We start from the raw sequence: 21461 nt of genomic DNA, 5'->3' as shown, positions 1-21461 counted from the left end.
GTTAAGTTTGCAATGAAAAACAATAAATCGTCACTGTACGTCCCAATAGCGGGGCAATTAAAATTGTGTTAATAAATGTTCTTTTATTGGGTAACTTATTATTCTTCTTCTATTTTATTTTTACCGAAAAGCATTTATTACATAATTTAAACAGTTCTGTTGTTTTATAATCTAACGTACATTCATAAACTAGCACGGGGCGTACAATGCTTTGGAATGTTGTTGGGGAATGTGTGAAACAAGCGATTTGTAATCCGAGTTCAAGCAAGACGTTCAAGTGAATAAAACTTGATGAAGAAAATAAAAGTTGTGATTGACTGTCGTATATTACTTTATTGTGGTTTAAACATGGAAAGTGAAAGTAAAGATATAAAATATGAGCGTATAATGATCCGGTTTTAACTTACGAGTAAGTTTTGTTAAAAACTTTTAAACTTTTGTGATGTCGATGTACGAATGCGAGCCACATAGTTCTATGATAGTAATAGTTAAATGGATTAACTAGTGTTTAAGTACAATATGACTAATTCAATTGATTGTTTGTGTGATGAATTTTTCTGTGTAATACATTGTAAATAACTATTTACTAATACTTTCTACAAACATGCTCGTTGCTCGCATATTTGAATATCTAATGTCCGTTTAGCGATCATGTTTAATTTAATTATAACCAATAGAAAACAACGAGATAAGGCATACCTATGCTCGAAAAACGAACAATAATTTATAAAAAGATCTTAATGTGTGAACTTATGAATGCGTAATTATAAACACTTTCGATTCTTCGTAAATATCTCGTGTCGCTCAATTAGTGGTTGCATTATCAATCAATTAGTGTCAACAGTTCATTCACACGTATTGTTTTCTTTTCAGCACAATGCCGCGAAATTGCGACGAAGACTCGGGGCGTAGCTCCTGTTCGGCGGCGTCGATAGGGCTGAGCCCCGTCATGGACTTCAACATAGATGAAGACATGCACTATGTGAAAAGACGACATAACAAAACTCAGGAGGCTAGCACCAACACAGAATTAAAAGTCAGTGTCCGTCCAAGAAGCTGTGTGGGCCTCATCAAGTCACCTGATGAAAGAGACCCATTCCCAAGCTGTAGAATACCCAGGAACCACAGAAAACCTGTGTTCAATCTATTTGATACACCCAGGAGAGGTGGCCTCAGTAATGCCCATTCTACACTTGAGATAGCTTGTAGTACACAAATTGAAGAGCCTAGGATCCCAACTAACACTGTGTCTATGACTGCTATAGCCTTAAATGACAATGTGGGCAAATCCCAACAGCAAATAAACACTAATTTTAGGAGAGGCAAGCCAGTGCAGAGAGCTGCTTCAAGGCTGTATAAAGCTGAATGTGGATTTAAAGGCAAAGAAGGTTGTATTGGCCCAGAGTTCATAGTTAGAGCATCTCAACCAGCGAAACATATAGACCTGACCCTCTCAGCAGTTTGTGATAAAAGAGTTATTACAGTAGTTCTACTGAATGGACAGAAAGTTGAAGTGTTATGTGATCCACATGTTATAACTGCTGGACAAATATTTGAAGCACTTGTTCACAGTGAGAAATATGAACATAATTTTATGCTTGGTATTGCCATCCTAATGGGTGGAGACTTTGTGTTCCTACCAGATGATTACAAGATTAAAAAAGTAGCTCCAGAGAGTTGGCACAAGATGAATAGTAAGAAGAAAACATTAGATGATGTAACACTGACATTATTTTTGAGAATTAAATTCTTCTTGCCAAAAAATATTGCCAGTAATATACAGGGTGGAGAGTGGAGGTACAGAGTGTATTTACAACTGAGAAGAGCTACACTCGAAGGACAACTTACTTCAACAATTCAGAATCTCATATTATTAGCTGGATATGCATTACATATAGAATTTGGAGAGTTCTCATTCAGAGAACATGGAACTGCTGACTATTTTTTACTAGAACATTATCTACCAGAGACAGTTATTACTAATGACATGGCTGACATTAAATTGCGTATGAAAAGGGCGCACGAATCTCGACACGGTCTGGAAAGAAATAAGGCAATAATAAATTACATAACTCTGGCACAAACCTTCAGAGATTATGGAGCACATTTCTATTCAGCTATCTGGGCAACCAGAGATGGATTTTGCCGAGATATTTGGCTCTCTATTGGTCCAAGGGGCATTACCCTTTATTCCCGAAATAATCATTCCACTGATGACTCAGGGACCAATATGAATAGAATAGTTCTACAAAGTCTACCATGGCATCATATACACACATTTTATTATAACAAAAAGAGCCTGTATATTATGCCCAACTCTTATTCAGGACTGTCCAAAATTGGAGTAAAATATAAATTGAAGATGGTGGACAACAGAAGTTATTTTACATTCTGGTTAGCTTCTTTACATCACAGATTGTATTTAAAACTGTATGCTAAAGAGGACTTCTTGAATTACTTATCTGGGGAGATAAACAGCCCATCAAGTACTGCAGAAAGTCCCAAAAAGTTCAATGGAAGTAACTATGAAGATAGTTATAATATGGCTGTAAGGAACCCCATCAGGGTGAGGAGACCAACTAGAAGAAGATTCAAAGTGGATATTTTTGGGGAAAAAAAAGTGCAGAATAAGGAGAATGAAAAGCCCAATACAGAAGAACTCTTGAGACAGATTTTATGTGATAAACCACAAAGTGATGAGAGTGTCCTCAATGTGTCAAGCATTCATGCTCTAGAAAATTCCTCAAATGATGGTCTATCTTCTTCAGAAAGCTGCAGCATACCAAGAAGACAAGGAGTAAAGATGGGCACAAGAGTATTCAATGGCATGAAGTCTGTCACAGATGGGAGGTACCCAAGATCTCCAGCCAGAACTTCCAATCCATGTCTAAGATCTGAAGGTGACCTGACAATGACTCAAAGTGACTCTGATGATCTGAGTAGTGAACAGAAACAGCACTGCAATGTAAATAGTATGAAGTTGTTACCAGAAAGACACTACAACCAAAATATGTCGAGTGCACCAACTGCCTATGTGATAGAATCTCCTAAAGTATACCCAGATGTTTTTAACTATAATGCTGCTCATAATGAGTCATGTATGAATGCATCACTCTTTGAGAAACTTGACAACATGGAGTGTGTGCAGGGTGAACGGATATTTGTCACTGCTGTGTTAGAAAGAGATGAAATGAATGCTCTAGGACTGCAAGTGGCTGAAGGATCTGATGGCAATGTGTACATAAAGTCCATTACTTCAGGAAGTCCTGCTGATTTATGTAAGAAACTGTTGCCAGGAGATCAAATCATATCTGTTAATGGCAAAACTTTATTAAATGTTAAATATGATAAAGCCTTAGCTATGTTGCAGTCTGCACCACACACAGTGGAACTCATTGTTCTCCAAAACGCCAGCAAAGCCTGCAGTCTAGAGTACCAACATAACATTGAAAACCAACTAGAAGATAGCAAAACTGTACCAACTAAATGTATAAGTAATAGTGTTGCAAGTGCCTTAGATGTACAGATATCAGATGATGAATTATTGAATGAAGAAGCTTTAAAAACTATATACGCTTTAATAAAGTTAACAAAAGATAAAGTTATAAGCAGAATGAAAGATAAATCTAGTAGACAAACTACGCCTAATAAAAGTAACCTACAGAAGTGTTATTCAGAGAATAAAGTTTATGAAGAATCTGACATAGGGAACTACTCCTCTCAAGAAAACACTCCTCAGAAGAAGAATTCCCAGAAATTCAATACTTGGCGTGGCCAAATACCAAATGCAAGGTCGAAACGACGACCTTTGAGCCTCAGTATTCCTGCTGATGTAGATTTATCTGATGACTACCTGAACGACAATTCTAGCGATTTACTAAAGAAATCGTCATTGAAATCCATTCAGTCATCACTAAACAGTTTAGATAAATCTGTTAAGAGCAGTTCATCAAAGAACGTAGCGTTACCACGTAATTTTGGCCTGAGCAGGCGGTGGTTGGGCCCAGTGAGATACCCAGTAACTCCATGTAAAAATAGCAATGTAGAGACTGAACCGAGTGCAATCGTCAATGAAAATGTGACGCGAAGACATTTCGTGTATGGTGCTGGAGATTCAGACGAAGATCAGATATTTTTGTAAATAATATTGTATTTTTATATAAGAATTATTTTACGTTATGTTTAAGACAAATTTATTAAATGCTATTACGTAATACATGTGAATTTTAACTTGTACAATAGTCAAGATACGATTTATTTCCGTAGTGATGAAGTAAAGATAAGAGATTTCGTTGATAGGTAGGGGCATAATATCAGAATAATGCTTATCATTCCGCGCAAACTTCAAGGCACGTCTGATGAAAATGGGTTAAATAACGTGCAAGTCACTCAACTGTGACAGAAACTATTTTTTTTAAAAGTAGTTACTACCTAGGCAGGTAAATAAATACATAAGCAAAGTTAAACTCATTGTAATCGAGAACACGTGACACGCCTTGCAATAAGCGCAACGTTCCAATCTATCGCGCCTATTCTCCGCTATTTTCATACACATTGCTCTAGCTACTTTGTAGTTGTACGATGAACTTTGATATGAAGTTGTTATCAGTCGCGAAGTTGACAAGTTATTAACCCAGTCCGCATTTTTATCGAGTTTCGTGTTATGTAATTTACATGTATCTTATATTATCTCGTAAGGCCTCGAAAATTCTAGATAGCTGAGCACATGGCATTATGCATGAACCAGCCAAACGTAAAGAGGTCAGCGGAAAACTGGTTTTCTGTCACTTTAAACACACACGGCGTGAAAATAATATGATTTGATTGATGAAAATAAGTAAGCATTGGTTGTATAGGTCAAGTAACCAAGAGGTTTATGTTTATGACGTTAATAATAGTAGGTAATTAATTGTGATATTTGGCCAGTGGATCTATCATTTTTAATGATAACTGAGGAAAAAAGAAAAAGCCAGAATACAAACATTAATCATTTATTTTAAAAATAACACCTTGCTCGCTCTATTCAAGCAAATAAAACTAAATATTCTAACAAGACAGAAAATTGCCTTCCTACTTTTGTAACTCAATCAGACTCGAAATAATGGGAAAATACACATTCACTCCACAATTTGTATAAAATCAATCAAACTACAAGATATCTTGCAATACCCATAACAGTGATATAACTACTATAACAGTTCTTTTTACACAATAAATGCATTTAGAAGTCCAGGGGGTTGGTTTACATCATTCCACCCATGCCACCCATACCGCCCATGCCTCCCATACCCGCCATGGGGTTAGGTTCCTTCTCTTGTGGGATGTCGCAGATCACGGCCTCCGCTGTGGTAAGGAGAGACGCTACCCCGCTGGCATCCGTGAGCGCCGTCCTTACAACCTTGGTGGGGTCAATGATACCCTTCTCAATCATGTTTACATATTCGTTGTTCAGGGCGTCGTATCCGAACTCAGGGCCCAAGTCCTCGACCTTGGCGACTACAACGGCGCCGTCGATTCCTGCATTGCGGGCGATCGTCATACACGGCATTCTGAGGGCCTTTGTGACGATCTCAACACCTGTAGCTTGGTCAGAGTTGGCAGTCTTTAGCTTATTCAACTCTGGAATACATCTGAGGAGAGCTGAGCCACCTCCGGGAACAATACCTTCTTCAACAGCTGCACGGGTAGCATTTAGGGCATCATTGACTCTGTCTTTCTTCTCATTGACCTCCACTTCACTGGAGCCACCGACATGTAAGACAGCAACTCCTGAGGCGAGACGGGCCAGCCTCTCTTGTAATTTTTCCTTCTCATACTCAGAGTTAGTTTCTTGAATCTGGTCACGGATCTGTTCAGCTCTCCTGTCAATGTCAGACTTCTTGCCCTTACCCTTGAGCAGGAGAGTGTCATCCTTAGTGATGATAACCTCACCGACCTGTCCAAGATCTGAGAGCTGGACATCCTCCAACTTGATCAAGTTAGCGTCATCACCAAATACAACACCACCAGCAGCAATGGCCATGTCACTGAGGGTGGCCTTACGGTTGTCACCAAAGCCTGGTGCCTTCACAGCTGCAACCTGAAGACCAATCTTAAGCCTGTTCACAACCAGTGTGGACAGAGCTTCACCATCAACATCCTCAGCAATAATTACCAGAGGCTTTCTTTGTTGGTTTGCCATTTCTAAGGCAGGAATGATGGTCTGTACGTTGCTGATTTTCTTCTCAGAGAACAGCACCAAAGCATCTTGGAACTCCACTTTGGCACCCTTTGAGGAGTTGATGAAATATGGTGAAATATAACCTCTGTCGAACTTCATACCTTCGATGATCTCCAATTCGTCGGTGAGAGTTTTACCATCCTTGACGGTGATAACTCCGTCCCTGCCGACCTTCTTCATTGCGTCAGCGATGAGCTGACCGATGGCGGTGTCACCGTTCGCAGAGATGGTGGCGACTTGTGCGATCTCCTCGGGCGTTGTTACCGGCTTAGACATGCTCTTCAGCTTGTCTTTGACGCAGTCTACAGCGAGCATGACTCCTCTTCTGATCTCGATGGGGTTAGCACCCTTCGAGATTTTTTCGAAGCCCTCCTTAGCAATAGCCCTGGCGAGAACTGTGGCTGTCGTTGTGCCGTCTCCGGCCTCCTCGTTTGTGTTATTCGCGACATTTTGTACTAATTTTGCGCCAATGTTCTGGAATTTGTCTTTGAGCTCGACACCCTTAGCAACTGTCACACCGTCTTTTGTAATCTTTGGTGAGCCCCATGACTGTTCCAGAATGACATTTCTGCCTTTGGGACCCATTGTGACTGCGACAGCGTCCGCAAGGACATCTACGCCCTGCAACATCAGGGCTCTTACATCAGCACCGAACCTCACATCTTTGGCGTAAAATCTTGAAATTTGATGGGCTTTGTGGAATGAAACTGTTTGACGAACAACACGTGGTAGGCGCAACATCTTGGTTTTGATTGGAATGATATTTCAGTATTTCAAAATTGAATTCCAACCTTCTTTCTCGAAAATTCTCGCCGGGATCGCAAAACGTGATCTTCCGCCGGTTGTAGGTTATGAAATACTAACGCGGTAGAGGAACTAAGGACGATCTTGGTCTATGGTTTTTGGAACTGAACTCCATTGAAGAACAGAACCAGCCTGTAACATTATTTTTTCTCTCTTTTACTCTATAGTAAGATCTCAGTGCTATAGAATGAGAAAGAACATAGAACGAATGAAATTCTAGAAAATAAAAAATGTGTCTTTGCTACTAAATGTTACCATTGTAAAAAAACATTCAGCCAAGTCTGAAAGCGTTCTAGTGCGTGTGATATTTGACATTTAATAACATTGCTACGAAAGTAAACACTGATGGTAAAGTCTTTGGACGTGTATCCAAACGAAACAAGTTGTCATATTTTTGACATTTAGCTCAATTCACAAAATTTGGCATATCTTGCTTGCAAGTCGCAGATCGCGAACACGTTTTACGATTCTCGTAACAACAAAAACATGCGGTAATAAGTTGCCGAAGGCAAATAACATCGTTTATTATATTTTCGACTAAAACCGTGTGCAATATCTTGTTTAGTATTTTTTTCTGTGCTTTAAAACCAATATTACATAATGGATTCATCTAGGTAAGATATTTTCATCTTATTATTGAACTTCCTCTGACGGCGGCTGTTTTAATTTGGTTAATTCGACGGAACGGTCATTCTATAGCGCCTAAGACCGGCAAACATGATAAGGAGTTAGTGCGGCTAGGTTACTGAATATTACAACCGCTTTTTAGATGTATATTCTCACATGATAATTTAACGTGCTATAATAAAAGCGTTTCTATTGTTATTTACGAAGTCATAACCTCATGATTCGTTTTATGGCTAGTTCCCATTCAAAATAAATTATCGTCAAATAATTTTAGTTCAGTATTATTCTGTAAATTAACATGGATTGCATCTCATTATTTTCTTTAAATTTCTAAAATTTAATATTTAAAATAAAACAATTTTTTATGAGTTATTTTATTCTAAAACTATAAATATTAAGCTGTAGTTTAATGGCATATAAATTAAATTATTTTATTCTTATAATTCAGGGCAGAAATTGGTAGCTGAATTGTGATAATACATTTAGACTAGCAGGTTTAAACCTGGACCTACTACCTAGCTTTAGAGCTCGCTCTTGCTCTGTTATTAGTAAAAATTCTAAGCACTCATATAATTTGTTTAGGATTTGTCGACCAGATTCTAGAATATGTCGGCAACAATCACAAGAAGATGGAAAGCCTCCTAAAGCTCGCTGCATTGTTTGGTTATTATTTTGTTCTCTGTTGTAGTAAATATTTACTTAGCCTACTAGAAATGTTAGTCAATAGAATTCACATTAAGTAGATTTGAGTTTTAGAGACCCAATATTACATACATACATAAGACCAAGTCTTTTCAGATAAGGGTATTCAGACCACTTTGAATGAACCTTCAAAACTTCCCTTGCTTCATTTTCATCCATACGTCTTGTCACACTTGACTATCCGTTACAAGTACTATGCTACATTACTATCTAATAGCAAATTGTGAAAAATTATATTTATCATTATATGGGCTCTCCTAAGGACAATCCCTTAGGCCCTCACATAGAATGTGGCAAAGAAAATAACACATAATCTTAATACAATGTTTTTTATTGGATTAAATTAGATAATAGAAATGTAATCTCTAATTAGTGATAGATTAAACATAATCTAGAAGCATTAGAAATGCTTAAGCATAGGTAAAATGTGGTTTCAACAATAGAATTTATTTAGTCACAGTTGGAAACTAATTATTGTTGATCAAAGTAATATTGTGTAAGTAATTTTACATAAGAGTTATAACAGGAAAGACGTATAATATCATACAAAAGTGTTTAGAACTATATTATTCAAATAAAACCTATTATGCCATCAAAATTTTGGTAAGTTAGAGCTGAGAAACCAGTTTTTTTCAAAATGTTAAACTTGTTTTTTAAGAGGAATATCTTTTATAAATATTTGTGTGAGTCACCTGTAGTTTTGTTTGACTATTATGTATATAAATAAAATTATACTTCACATTGGATTTACTAGTGTATGAGTTAGTTAGTTACATGTTATTCAAGGAAGGTACTCCCATTTCTAGTCACACAAAATTTGTTTTAAATCCTTAATGCTGATGAGACAAATGTTGTAAACATAATGTTAACCTAAAAGTTATTGATTCATTTTGGATAAATTATATCAGTCTTCACTGCAGAATACCCGCTGATCCCTTATAATGTATACTGTATTGTGACATGTCTATAAATCGTGTTATTACTGATGTTAAATCTCTTATATTTGTTGTAGTTTGTCAGAAGGCATTCTTGTGGGTATTGGTAACCCACTGCTGGACATCTCAGCATGTGTGGGAGAGGATCTGCTGGAGAAATACGACTTGCACCCCAATGATGCCATCATGGCAGAGGAAAAACACATGCCTTTGTATCATGAGCTTATGGACAAGTAAGTTTGAAGACACTACTGAAAATATTTACTTCTATTTTTGGTGTAGTTTAATAAATGACATTGTTTCGTTTTAACATTATAGTTTTCTTCGTGTGTTTCTAATTCTGCACGTGTTTTATAATATTTGGGTGTCAGACATTTTAGAATTTCCCGATAGAAACATATGAAGGCAAGGTGTATATTACACTTGCTAAAATACGTCATTTTCTACGATCCGAATGGAAAATCGTTGCACAATTTTCCGGGCAGGCAGTTTAAAGTTCAATATTATTTATTAACTGCACGTGTGACGAAGTGGTTAACGTGGTCACCTTGCCGCAATATCCATAGTGCCGCGTGTGACGGGTTCGAATCCCACCCGGAACAAATATTTGTGTGATGAGCACGAGTATCTGTCCTAAGCCTGGTTGTAAATTTATCTATAGAAGTATATTTATCAGATACTTGGTTACCACAGTACAAGCTCTGCTTAGTTAAGAATCAGACAACCGTGCGTGAATTGTCCTATGATATTAATTTATTTATTTACAGTCCAGGTATTTTTCTTCAAGAGTTTTATTCCTACTGTTCCTTACAGATACAACGCAGAGTTCATAGCTGGCGGTAGTGTACAGAACTCATTGAGAGTGGCACAATGGATCCTCAAGAAGCCCAACATCTGCACGTACTTTGGTTGTGTTGGTGATGACGACTACGCCACTATCCTGAGGGAGAGAGCCACGTGAGTCTTGCAATTAGTTGCTTTTTATTAAGTTAGGTAAAAATTCTATACAATCGTTCTTGTTCGGTCAGTAGGCTTTAAATCATTACGCATATGGTTTTGTTTAAATCTGTCGTACTAGCAAATCCATTGTCCAAACTAGGTTCAAGCAAAAATGCGTGTTTATTTGATAACTGGGTCAAGCTTCGACTTTATCGATTATCGAATTCGAAAGCATCTTCCAATCATTTTTTTTTCTAAAAGTTTGGAGAAGACTTAGAAGCTGTGAATAGATGATAAATTGATTGGCTTTTAGTCTTCAAACACAACTATTGATGTTCATAATGTTACACAAATTCTTACAAAGTCTTGTTTTATTTGCGTAAGATACCACTATCAGCACTTTCCTTATGATTGACCTCCCAATGTCAGGGTGTAAACAAACATTATTCAATAAAAACATCACATTGAGTAAAATTACTTGTTAAGTAAGCTTTGGTCTCACTGTAAGCGATTTAAAAATCGCTGTCAAAAAATAATCTAAGATTATTGTACGGAAAATCTTTTTACGCGTACCATTTATCAGTTGTGACCAGGCTTTGGGGAACTTTTAATTCTTTCGGGAAAGTCTGGAACTTTTTGAATGCTTTGCACTTTTCTCCATACCTTGAAGTGATTAACTTTGATGCTTATGTGAGCAGACCTCCCTGGTAGATACTCACCTACGATTTCCGAGAGTAAGCCAGCTTATTGTATCCTGTAGAACGAAGGTAGGTGCTAGTAGCCTTTATGATTTTCGGGGATAACAACGGCTATCAACAATGACTGATGGGATATATTTATCATTATTTTTTATGAACACAGACATTTTTATTCTACCAGTAGGTAGTATATTATTATCATAAATTACGTTACGGCCTTGGCTAACGTATTATAATGCTATTGTTATATAATATTTCACGATAAGCAATTAGTTTCCTTTTTATGTTCAATGGAAAATAAACATTCACATTCAAAATAATGATATTTTAAAACTTTGTCGTCGTCTGACCTAACATAGTTACAATCTAGCATCATCAGGGCTAGCATAAACCTGCGCGCTAATAAAATTATGAATACTAATACAGTCGCAACATAGAGTGGGTGAATATGAATACCGAACTATTTGAGAGCGTACGCCTTAGCGTAAGATATTGTGATACATAAAATAATACATATATCTTACGCCATACATACAAAAATGTTTAGTGGTATCTCAATCATAGATTCCCAATGCAGGGGTAATACGGTCCCCTAATAGGCGTAAGAGCATTTCGTTGTGGTAGAAGGTCCAAAGACAAATTGTAAATGAAAAAAGTATAGAGTATAGCCTTTATGTAGCGCTAGATTCTCCATCCTTAGGCCGTATACTATAAAAGGGAACCTATGCAAAATGAATAAAAAAAAAATACTTGAAATATGCTTGAGTCAAGAATTCATATCGCGTCAAAAATAAATTAGGTCAGCTACGTAAGCATTAACTACATTTCTACAAGAAGCTTGTCGATCGTATCTTGATAGATCTGTTTCCTCAATAGTTCATGTTCTTAAGATTATCGCTATGGGAACGACAATCGTCTAATGCTACCTGCCAGCTCATCTAAGAGTTACCACAGATATGTCAATTTAACTTAATTTGATAAGACAAGGATTTATTCTAGTTGAAGATAGATCCAGATATATAGACTGTAGAGATTATTTATCCCCGATTTCTGAATACATTTAGCGGTAGTTTATCTGTTCAATAGCGTATAAACTCATAAAAAAACGCTATCGAATAGATAAACTACCGATCAATGTGCTAAACCGGGGGTTAGACAGTTAGATAGACACAGTTATTGTCGTGAAAATCATTTATTAGCATAAAAAATAGGTACCCAAACTGCAAAAAATTCTTGACTATAAATGGGTAGATATAAAAATCTTTGAGTATACTTACGGCTTTTTAGATTATTTTTAAAGCATTGGTAAAGATTGTAATAGATTCTTGTCGGAAAGTTAAACACGCACGCGCATAGGTACAACAAAAGTTTTATTTTTGGCTCATTGTACGAAAACCGGTTCGTTAAACGATTGATATGATCTAGTTTAACAATGCTGATTCAACATATTAAAAGAAATATCATTTTGACTGCCTCTGTGGCGCAGTGGCTTAAGGTCACCACGCCGTTCAGTCAGGTCACGTCAGGACGCTTCAAATCCCACACGGAACAATTTTATTATTTGTGCCATCCACAAATAACTGTTTCGGGTCTAGTTGTACTTAGTGTCCGTTGTTTGTATGTTTGTAAAAGTCCCCAAGATAAGAGCAATTCTTAGTGCAGAAGTTAAAAAATATAACGAATATTATTTCGAGAAATGGATATAACTCTTCAGGTTGAACAAAGAGTTTCGATTGCAATAGTGTCGAGTTTATTATAGGCCGTTTATTCTGTAGATGGTTCATGACAAATAATCGAATGATTCGCGGTTTATATCATCGTAGATAGATATAACTTCTCAACATGACTTGCTTCTGTTATCAATGTTCTGTGTGAGATAACGTCAGTCATTGTGACGGGATCGGGCCACTTCAATCACGTAACGCGTATCTCATGTGAAAAATACTAACCTATTTTATTTTATAGGACTTTGGAATCATACCTATGCATTCAATACTGTAATAATTCGTTACTGACTGTTTCAAATACTTTGTAAAAAGTTTACGAAATAAAGAATATTTTAAATTTGAATTTCAATTTGAATACGTTTGTATTCAAAAAGTATAGAAATATTATTTTTATGTAAGAATAAATACCTATATGACAAATCAGATTTTTATTCTTCAAAGACAATAACAATGGTGGTCATTATAACATGATAAAATCTTAATTAAATTGTTTACATAAATAAAATTGACTAAATACCACTCTGTACTTTTTTATACGAAAGACCACTCCTGTATTAAAATGTCGTAGTATTAAGTGAACATAATAAAAAATCACGAACGCATTAGATATCATAAATAAAATATTTTGGCGTAGTCCAAATCCACGATCACAGAACACCTAGCAAGAAATTTATCAAGAATTCCTTGAATGTTTCGAAATTCTGCGCCCTGTCCTGTTCCTCTAGAGATCCTTTCGGATCCTTTTCCCACCCTCTTAAAAGCCGTCTATTGAATCAAACTCTCAAGTGTACTCTTAAAATTAAAAAAATCTAAAATTCTCAAACAAAACTATGTGTCCGGCAGCTAGGCGATAAAATCCATCCCTATTTCGACCTATCAATAAACTGCACTTTAACGGACAATCGTCACAACTGATTGACACGTCGATTAATTACGCTCACTCAGACGATTAGCATGATGTAACGAAGCTGAAGATAAGCCTTCCTATCTGCATGATAACATATGACCTGTCTGTCTGTTTCTTATCTGTGGTTGTACAATGCCCTTTATTCTTTGAACAAAACTTTTTGGACACAGTTTAAGACGTTCGTTTTGGAACAGTGCTAGTTTATAAACAAGTTGCTTTGGGCCTTTCATTCCCTAATAGTAACTAAGTTGAAGGTGGCCAGATATTGAGAACAAATCTAGACAAACTTGGACCACCTTTGGTGGTAGAGATTTAAGTACTGAAAATGGTGTTCGAAATCTTGTAAATTAAGCCTTTCCAATTCCAATTCCTAGAAAATCTCAGATACCACGGTGTTACTTTGCAAAAATGCTTGTAACACGACTTGTTATAATAATATGAATTTTCGCCAACGACAAACAAATTTATTACGATAGACATAATACTTTCAAGTTTGCTAACGCATTATTTTAATTCGATTTTAGAATTTTTAACGACGCCACGGTTGGAGGTATTAATATGATACATTTTAATACTGAAATGTTGAAAAAACACGTCATTTTTCACACGTTTGTTTGCACAGCTTCTATCAGTACTTACGTTCTTATCTCGAAGATTCAATACGAACTCAAACAATGACCTATAAAGTAATTTTTATAGTTATATCTAGTGATATTACATTTTACTTTTACTTATTTATTATTTAATACATTGCTATTGGACAAAAAAGTCATGAGAAGTGTTAATGGTATGAGAAAATTCGTATTCTTTTGTGTAACAAATAATTCCTAGTAAAATGAACGTATTAGAAGTAGCGACTTCAAAATGCAAGTATGTATGCAAGCGACTTACTACTTTCTGTTCAGAAATCTTCGTGAATAGTGAAAGATTTTCGTGAAAATGCCCGATCACTTTGTCCAACAGAAAATCTTAAAAAGAAACACTAAAAAACTTGCTTTACTTACGAAAAGAGTCACAAACAACAGAAATGTTTGTCGCCTATTTAGATGTCTGAGAAAGTGGTCCTATTTTTACAAACATAGTTCGTTTAGTGAAGAAGTCGCATAGTTACCTATTTCCAAAGACGCGATAGAGTGACAATCAGATAATTCTGTCAAGAGTATGCATCCTGTGTGACATTCCACTCTGAATACACACCTCTTGTATTGTGTACAACGTCTTTTTTATCTTTACTGTTTAAAGATGGATAAAAGGTCAATTAAAAGTTGTGGTAGTTACGATAAATAAGATAAGTTCCTATTTTAATTTTGATAATTTGTGTATCACGGGATCTTGGTCCCGATTAAAAGGAAGGCAATAGTTGCTTTACGGCCAGTTGCTCCATCACAAGACCCGAAACAACTATTTGTGGATCGCACAAATAATTGTTCTGCGTAGAAATCGAACCCACGACCTCCCGACGTAATGGCAACCTTAACCAGCGCATCTCCCAAAAGTATCCAAGGATAATCTTTTATCAAATGTTTAATATTAAATGTAGGTACACGCAGAGAGAGCTAAGAGACATTGCTTTGCATGACCTTTGACCGTGAATAGTATTTCTGAAGCGCCCCAATGACCCCGTGACCTTTTTAAACTTCGCTATTTAGGTTGCTGGTTCTTGCTTCGAATTTGTGTTAGTAAAGTGGCAACGTGTTAAATCAATATATTGTTACTGGGACTAGTAGGTACGGATTTATGTAGTGTTGAAGGAAGGTCTGCTTTTATATACAAGTCGGTTTTACACTATAAATGGTAGCGTATTTCTTGATAAGCCCTTTAAATCGAGTGCTGCAGATTTTGCTAAGCTTAAGTATTGTCTAACTAGGTTTAAATTTTTGTATTAAACTGTTTTAAAAAGCTTTTCCTGTGTCAATTTATAAACACCAAAGTATATTTTGGGAATACCAAAGCTGATTTGGGGAGCTCTAATGGTGGACTTTGAATTTTTTTGCTTTGCTGTGGTCCTATTGAAGGTACACGTGTTTCAATTCGAGTAGATATGACAGAACAATATGAAAGACGATGGCAATATAATCGATAGTGTTGAATATTTCAACAATGCATGTAATTGGCATGGAGCAGACGTCGTCCGCGCAACGGCTGTCTATATTGATTGACCACTTATACGCAATCTGTTGCTGCATACTTTGAATTATAAAAAGATCACCTACCCAGAGTATTTTTATTTACAATGGTATTAAAGTTCTCAACGACGTTTGTATTTTAAGTCTTCTAATTCTATCTCCAAAAAATTCAAAGAACCTGTCCTCTTTTCCTATATAATTCAAAATTTTCTCACTTCCCTATACGTTACCAGTAGCAGCCAATATGCAGAATACCTGCTAAATGCGATTTAAAGTTGATTCATCAAATGGTTTTATGTAGCGATTCAAGGAAGGAAGATAAACTATTAGGTACCTATTCGCACAGCAAGCCACTGAACGATATAGGTAACCTAAAGGATACTATTTGTTATTTAATTAAGTATCTTGATCGTCCTAAAGTCATTCAGAGAAGAAAGAGAAAACTACGATATAACTATACAATCTTATAAACTTAGCAGGAAGAGGAACAGACTACAAACGTTCTCGAAGTACATTTATAAATAAGCACAAGTCTCGTGTGGTTTTCCACATAATTATCATAACAGTGCGGTGTATAATTAACGCATAGATATTATCTGTGTGCTAGGTGACGTCACACTGTCGTTTGGTCACACTGATAGGTACAAATAGCATCTATGAACGAATATTAAAGGTATAATTTAGAGTAATAGGATCAGAGTATAATAGAATACGAACAACTAACGCGAATACGTATTTTACCTTGCAATGCCTGAAGTTTCGGTGCAAGTTACACTGGCCTTTGCACTCTGCAGCGGTTAATAAACTTGCATCATATAAATCGGGCTTTAATTACTCAACTTCCAATGCTTTTGGAAAACAGCTTATCATTTTTTGATATTGATTTACAATGGACGCCGACTTATTTATTTTCTTCACACAATATCAAGAATTTCCTTATAAAATACCTTTAATCCCTATAAGCTTTAACTAAGCATTTCTATTCGTACAAAAAACCACGGTAGACAGGAAAAATGTACAGGAATCGTGCTTTTTCCTTATTTATTAAATGTAAGTCATAAAAACATTTCTTGCAAACATCAAATAGTGTTTGAGTTTTTACAATGTCTTAGTAAAACCTCCTTGCGCTAATATCCACCACTCTCGTACACTCATGTCTGCCTAAAGTATAGATTTGTTGAATAACTAAACTAAGAGGAATATTAATAAAAAAAATAGCGTGGGACAGTCTCAACTCTGGTCTTACCTGTGCTACTTAAACGAAACAATATCGACAACATAACTTTTGCCGGAACTATCGCATGTATTTTATTTCCAAGTACTTATTATTTTTTAAACAAACAGGTTTACCCCACTGCTGCTAGCAATAATAATATTCACAATTTTTCTTTACCCTCAGTGCGGACGGTGTGAAACTCTGCTACCAGGTATCAAAAGAGGTGCCGACGGGCACATGTGCTGTGCTAGTGACGGGCACCAAACGTTCCCTGTGCGCCAACCTCGCCGCCGCACAGAAGTTCACCGCAGACCATCTCGCTAAAGAAGAATCGAGGAAGGCTATTGAAGCTGCCAAGTGCTTTTATGTTTCGGTAAGTTGCATATTAAGTGAAATAAAAAATGTGATAGGAGAGTTAGTAACGCAAGGCAATCATGTTTGACATAAATGGTAATTATAATATAGTTTAAAAACGCCACCTAGCGGCGTCCATTAGGACAAACTAGAGTCACCACAGTCCTGGATCGCGTAAAAATAATTACATTTTCACAATGCTATATTTTGATCGTTTTTTTTTTACAACTTTTATATTCTGGCGTAGTATGTTTATAATCTGACGATATAGGGAACACGTAGTAACTTTTTTCTTTAGCACAGGCTAAGGAAGAGCCTTCTTATGTAACGCAGCCTTCTTATGTAAACATTACTTATATTATACTATGTGGGTAGATGCTCCCATCATGCTTCCAATACTATTTATATCTTGTTTTTTAGCACCATAATATATTGATTTATTTAAATTATGTTATGACCAAAGTGTGTTCGGTAGTGTTGGTAGGTAGCAGCTACTTACATCATCAATGTTTTATACCAGCATAAATATTGTTAAAATCATTTGGCGATTAAAAAGAGTGGCCAGGAGTTTCTTGCCAGCTCTTCTCATTGGCCCTACCTTCCGAACTGGCGGTAAATTCACTCTCTGTATCATTGACTATCATAAGTGTCAGCACTTGACCTAAATGAATAAATGATTTGATTTTGATTTTGATTTTTAACGCCCTTTTTCAAGCTGGATGAAAGACTGCTTTAAGACGCCATAGGACATATTCCCCTGCTCCTTTTATCACATTAAACATGATTATTTTATTCGTTCACAGGGTTTCTTCGTGGCAGTATCACCGGAGTCAATAATGCAGCTAGCGACGCACGCTCACGACAACGGTCACAAGTTCCTCATGAACCTCAGCGCGCCCTTCGTGTCACAGTTCTTCAAGGAACCGCTGGAGAAGATCATTCCTTACGTCGATGTACTCTTTGGAAATGAAACTGTGAGTTTAGATTTTTTATTGATATAATGAATAATACTAACTAGAATATGTAATGACGATTTATGAAAGTAATTGGTACATCAATTAGGGAATTTCAAGGGTTCCCAAGAAAAATGCCTAAAAACTGCCTCCTTGGCGATGTGGTTTAGGTCACTACACCGCTACTTTTGCGACGGGAGGTCGTGGGTGCAATTCCCACATGAGACAGTTATTTGTGCGATCCACAAATAATTATTGTTTCTGATCCGGTTGTATTTTGTGTCCGTTGTTTGTAAAAGTCCTCGCAACACAAGATAAATTCTTAGTGCGGGAGTTGTCTTTTTTAAAATAGAATATAGATAGGTTTAAGTAATAAATAAAATATAATATTTAAATGGACGTATTCAAACCGTATTTTCGATTTGTGCTTCTGTCATTTCTATTGTGTAATAATGAAAACACGCTTTTTTATCATAAAAACAAATGTATTTAGATAGTACTATCTAATCCAATTAATAACGGCTAATAACCGTGTGACAGATTTTCTTTAAAGAGGTATCTAATACCTACAAACTATAAGCTAATGAAATGAACGATAATATAATTATTTACAAGAGGCTCCCTTCTTTTTGGACATTTTTAGCATAAAAACATCAGTATTTAGAAAACAACAAACTTACAAATACATTTTTTTATCTTTACAGGAAGTCGACGCCTTCGCAAAAGCTTTCAACATCCCCGGCGCGAACTTGGAAGAGATCGGCGTGAAAATCTCCGAAATGGCTCAGACCAATGCAAAAAGCCCTAGAACAGTGGTCATCACACAGGGCTGCGATCCAGTCATCCTAGTAGAAAACGGCAAAGTAACTCTCATACCAGTCCCTCCTCTCACTAGAGAACAAATCATTGATACAAATGGCGCCGGAGACGCGTTCACGGGAGGATTCATTAGCCAGTTCGTACTAGGTAACTCCTATAAAACTTGTGTCGAATGCGGTATCTACGCAGCCAGACATATTATACAGCATTCTGGCTGCGCATTCAGTGGCGATAGCGACTTTAAACCAAGCAAGGACTGCAAAGAGTGCTAGTGAAACGTACGGACCAGAGTAGTTGTTCAAAATATTGTACAAGATATAGAATCTGTTATACAATTATACATATTCCAGTTTAGACTGAACTCTTTATATTGTTTATGCAAATATACACGTTGAAGTTATCTATGCCCATGGATTTGGACAAATATATTTCAACAGTTTTGTTTCTATTTTTGTATTGTCTATGGCAACATCTTATAATATTTCGCAGTATATGTGTCTAGATTTTAGAAACAACTGAGATTATTAAACTTTAAAGCAATGCTGTTGAAGTCTTAAAACACCCTAAGTCTAAATTCATGGTAATAGATCATTTCAATAAAAAGTACCAAAAGTTGTAGTTCAAAAAGTAGTGTCAAAGCTTTACTCCACTATTAAATGTTATGTTTTGTCCATGTCTTTGATAACTGTTGACTTAGTTCTTCCAGTAGGTAATGCATCGCTGCAAATGTACATAGTGTAAGTATATATAAATATCAATAGTGACGCACAATATCGATCATTGACCATCACATATTCAAGCACTGACAAATCACAGTATTGGCGCCAAATTGTGCTTGATGTCATAGCAAGTCTATAGTTTGTACTCTATTTTATAATGTTTGCTCATTTTTTTCTATTATTGACTTTTTTAGATAACAGTTTCTTACTTATTTTCTACAAGAATGTTTTTTAGGTTACTTTGTTCTTCCCACATTGGATCAATTTATTATTTACATACTTAGTTATTTTTATATGATCATAACTAGGCAGCCTGTGAAAATTGTCTTTGAACTTTAGGCGCCTAAAATCTTAGATTACTGTTAAAAATATTATTTAAATTGAAACATCTTAGTCCAAGCACATAAAATGAAAGACTTCTCATTATTCATTTCAACATTTTAGTATAGAAATAGTTCTCAACACATGTAACTGTAATAGTATTATGAATAGATCTGATGTCAATTATAATGTGTAACTCGATATACTGTAACAAAAATACCACACAACACACCTGTGCATAATATAATAATATGTAATTTGAAGCCTAGTCTGTTGATATTCTATCTACTTTTAAAAAATAACTTGTGGGAAATGTATTGCAAAATTAACTGTTGTATATAAAACTATTTTAATAGTTACTTTCGACAAAATTATTCTCACTTGTTAACTTTATAGTATTTATACTATTCAGTTAGGTACTGCAAGGCAGAAAACATAAATATCAGTGCTATGTATCAGGTGATACACTGTCTTGTACTTGTAAAATTAGCAACAAACAAACCTTCAGGCACCAGTTTATTTTTATGGCAATAATTAATTTTAAGGGTTGCTTTGTTACATTTTTATTGTTAAAATTTATCTGTGTCATCTTAGCAGATAGGAAAATAAAAGTAATATTTTGTAAACATGTTTATTGACAAGTACCTCCAGGGTTTATCAACATTACAATGGTCAACATTATTATTGAAGATTACAATACTTTTAGATTATGTTTATTAAATTATTTGTCAATAAGTAGGAACTATAGTAATGTCAACTCATAAAGCATTAATGTTTCCTTATATCATACAATAAACTTATAAAATAGTAAAGAAATACAGTTTTGACTGTAAAACAATCAACTGGTCTAAACTTTTCAAACATAAAAATAAATTCTGAAATCTAAATCCTATACTAAAAAATCATAATGCTACAATTATGTTACAAAAATAGAAAAACAAAATAATAGTTTTAACCTTTTGGTAATTTTTTATCAACATAAACTATAGAATAATGTACAATATGTACATTCCAATTTGGGACTTTTTCTTCATCTCCAAGCAGAGGCATACATCTATAGTTTTCTAATATGATAAAGTCGTTAGTACCCTCAAGAACCCTTTTCAAACGCCGTGTAACCCTCATGGAGTCTAGGTCAGTGCATGTGAACTTAATTTTGTCATCCACACAAGTATTCCCTCTGCAGATGACACAGCCAGGCTTGGGTATTGTTCTAACTTTGGGCGCCCTGTAAGTTGTACATAAAGCAGTTGTGATGTACTTATGTTTGTAATTAATTGTTGTGTAATAAAGATTTTTGTATACATTTTTGGTTTTTATTTGAAAAACTCACTACCGAAATAATCCTACTAATAAATGCAAAAGTATGTGAGTATGTATGTATGGATATTTGT

The 21461-nt window shown here is 35.7% G+C and overlaps 3 protein-coding genes across 4 annotated transcripts; 2 read left to right on the top strand and 1 right to left on the bottom strand.

Moving 5' to 3' along the window:
- The first annotated feature begins 183 nt into the window (after positions 1-183).
- LOC142979249 (tyrosine-protein phosphatase non-receptor type 13-like) lies at positions 184-4216 on the top strand. The gene is made up of 2 exons (XM_076124076.1): positions 184-409; positions 874-4216. The coding sequence occupies exon 2, from the start codon at positions 878-880 to the stop codon at positions 4139-4141; it is 3264 nt and encodes a 1087-aa protein (XP_075980191.1). The 5' UTR covers positions 184-409; positions 874-877; the 3' UTR covers positions 4142-4216.
- Positions 4217-4975: 759 nt separating this feature from the next.
- Positions 4976-7118, bottom strand: LOC142979125 (heat shock protein 60A-like). The gene has a single exon (XM_076123881.1). It carries the CDS (start codon positions 6959-6961, stop codon positions 5243-5245), a length of 1719 nt encoding a protein of 572 aa, XP_075979996.1. The 5' UTR covers positions 6962-7118; the 3' UTR covers positions 4976-5242.
- A 319-nt stretch (positions 7119-7437) lies between these two features.
- Positions 7438-21373, top strand: Adk2 (Adenosine kinase 2). Of its 2 annotated transcripts, none has more exons than XM_076124107.1 (6): positions 7438-7638; positions 9366-9521; positions 10102-10245; positions 17085-17274; positions 18059-18229; positions 18913-21373. In XM_076124107.1, exons 1-6 carry the CDS (start codon positions 7625-7627, stop codon positions 19297-19299), a joined length of 1062 nt encoding a protein of 353 aa, XP_075980222.1. In that variant the 5' UTR covers positions 7438-7624; the 3' UTR covers positions 19300-21373. The 2 variants fall into 2 exon arrangements, with proteins under 2 accessions (XP_075980222.1, XP_075980221.1); XM_076124106.1 differs by lacking the exon at positions 7438-7638 and adding an exon at positions 8891-8956.
- The last annotated feature ends 88 nt before the right edge of the window (positions 21374-21461 follow it).

Source organism: Anticarsia gemmatalis, chromosome 16 (assembly GCF_050436995.1).
Source record: "Anticarsia gemmatalis isolate Benzon Research Colony breed Stoneville strain chromosome 16, ilAntGemm2 primary, whole genome shotgun sequence".
In the NCBI taxonomy this organism is placed as follows: domain Eukaryota; kingdom Metazoa; phylum Arthropoda; class Insecta; order Lepidoptera; family Erebidae; genus Anticarsia; species Anticarsia gemmatalis.
Note: the sequence above shows the minus strand (reverse complement) of the source record. Positions and strands in the feature narration are given on the sequence as shown.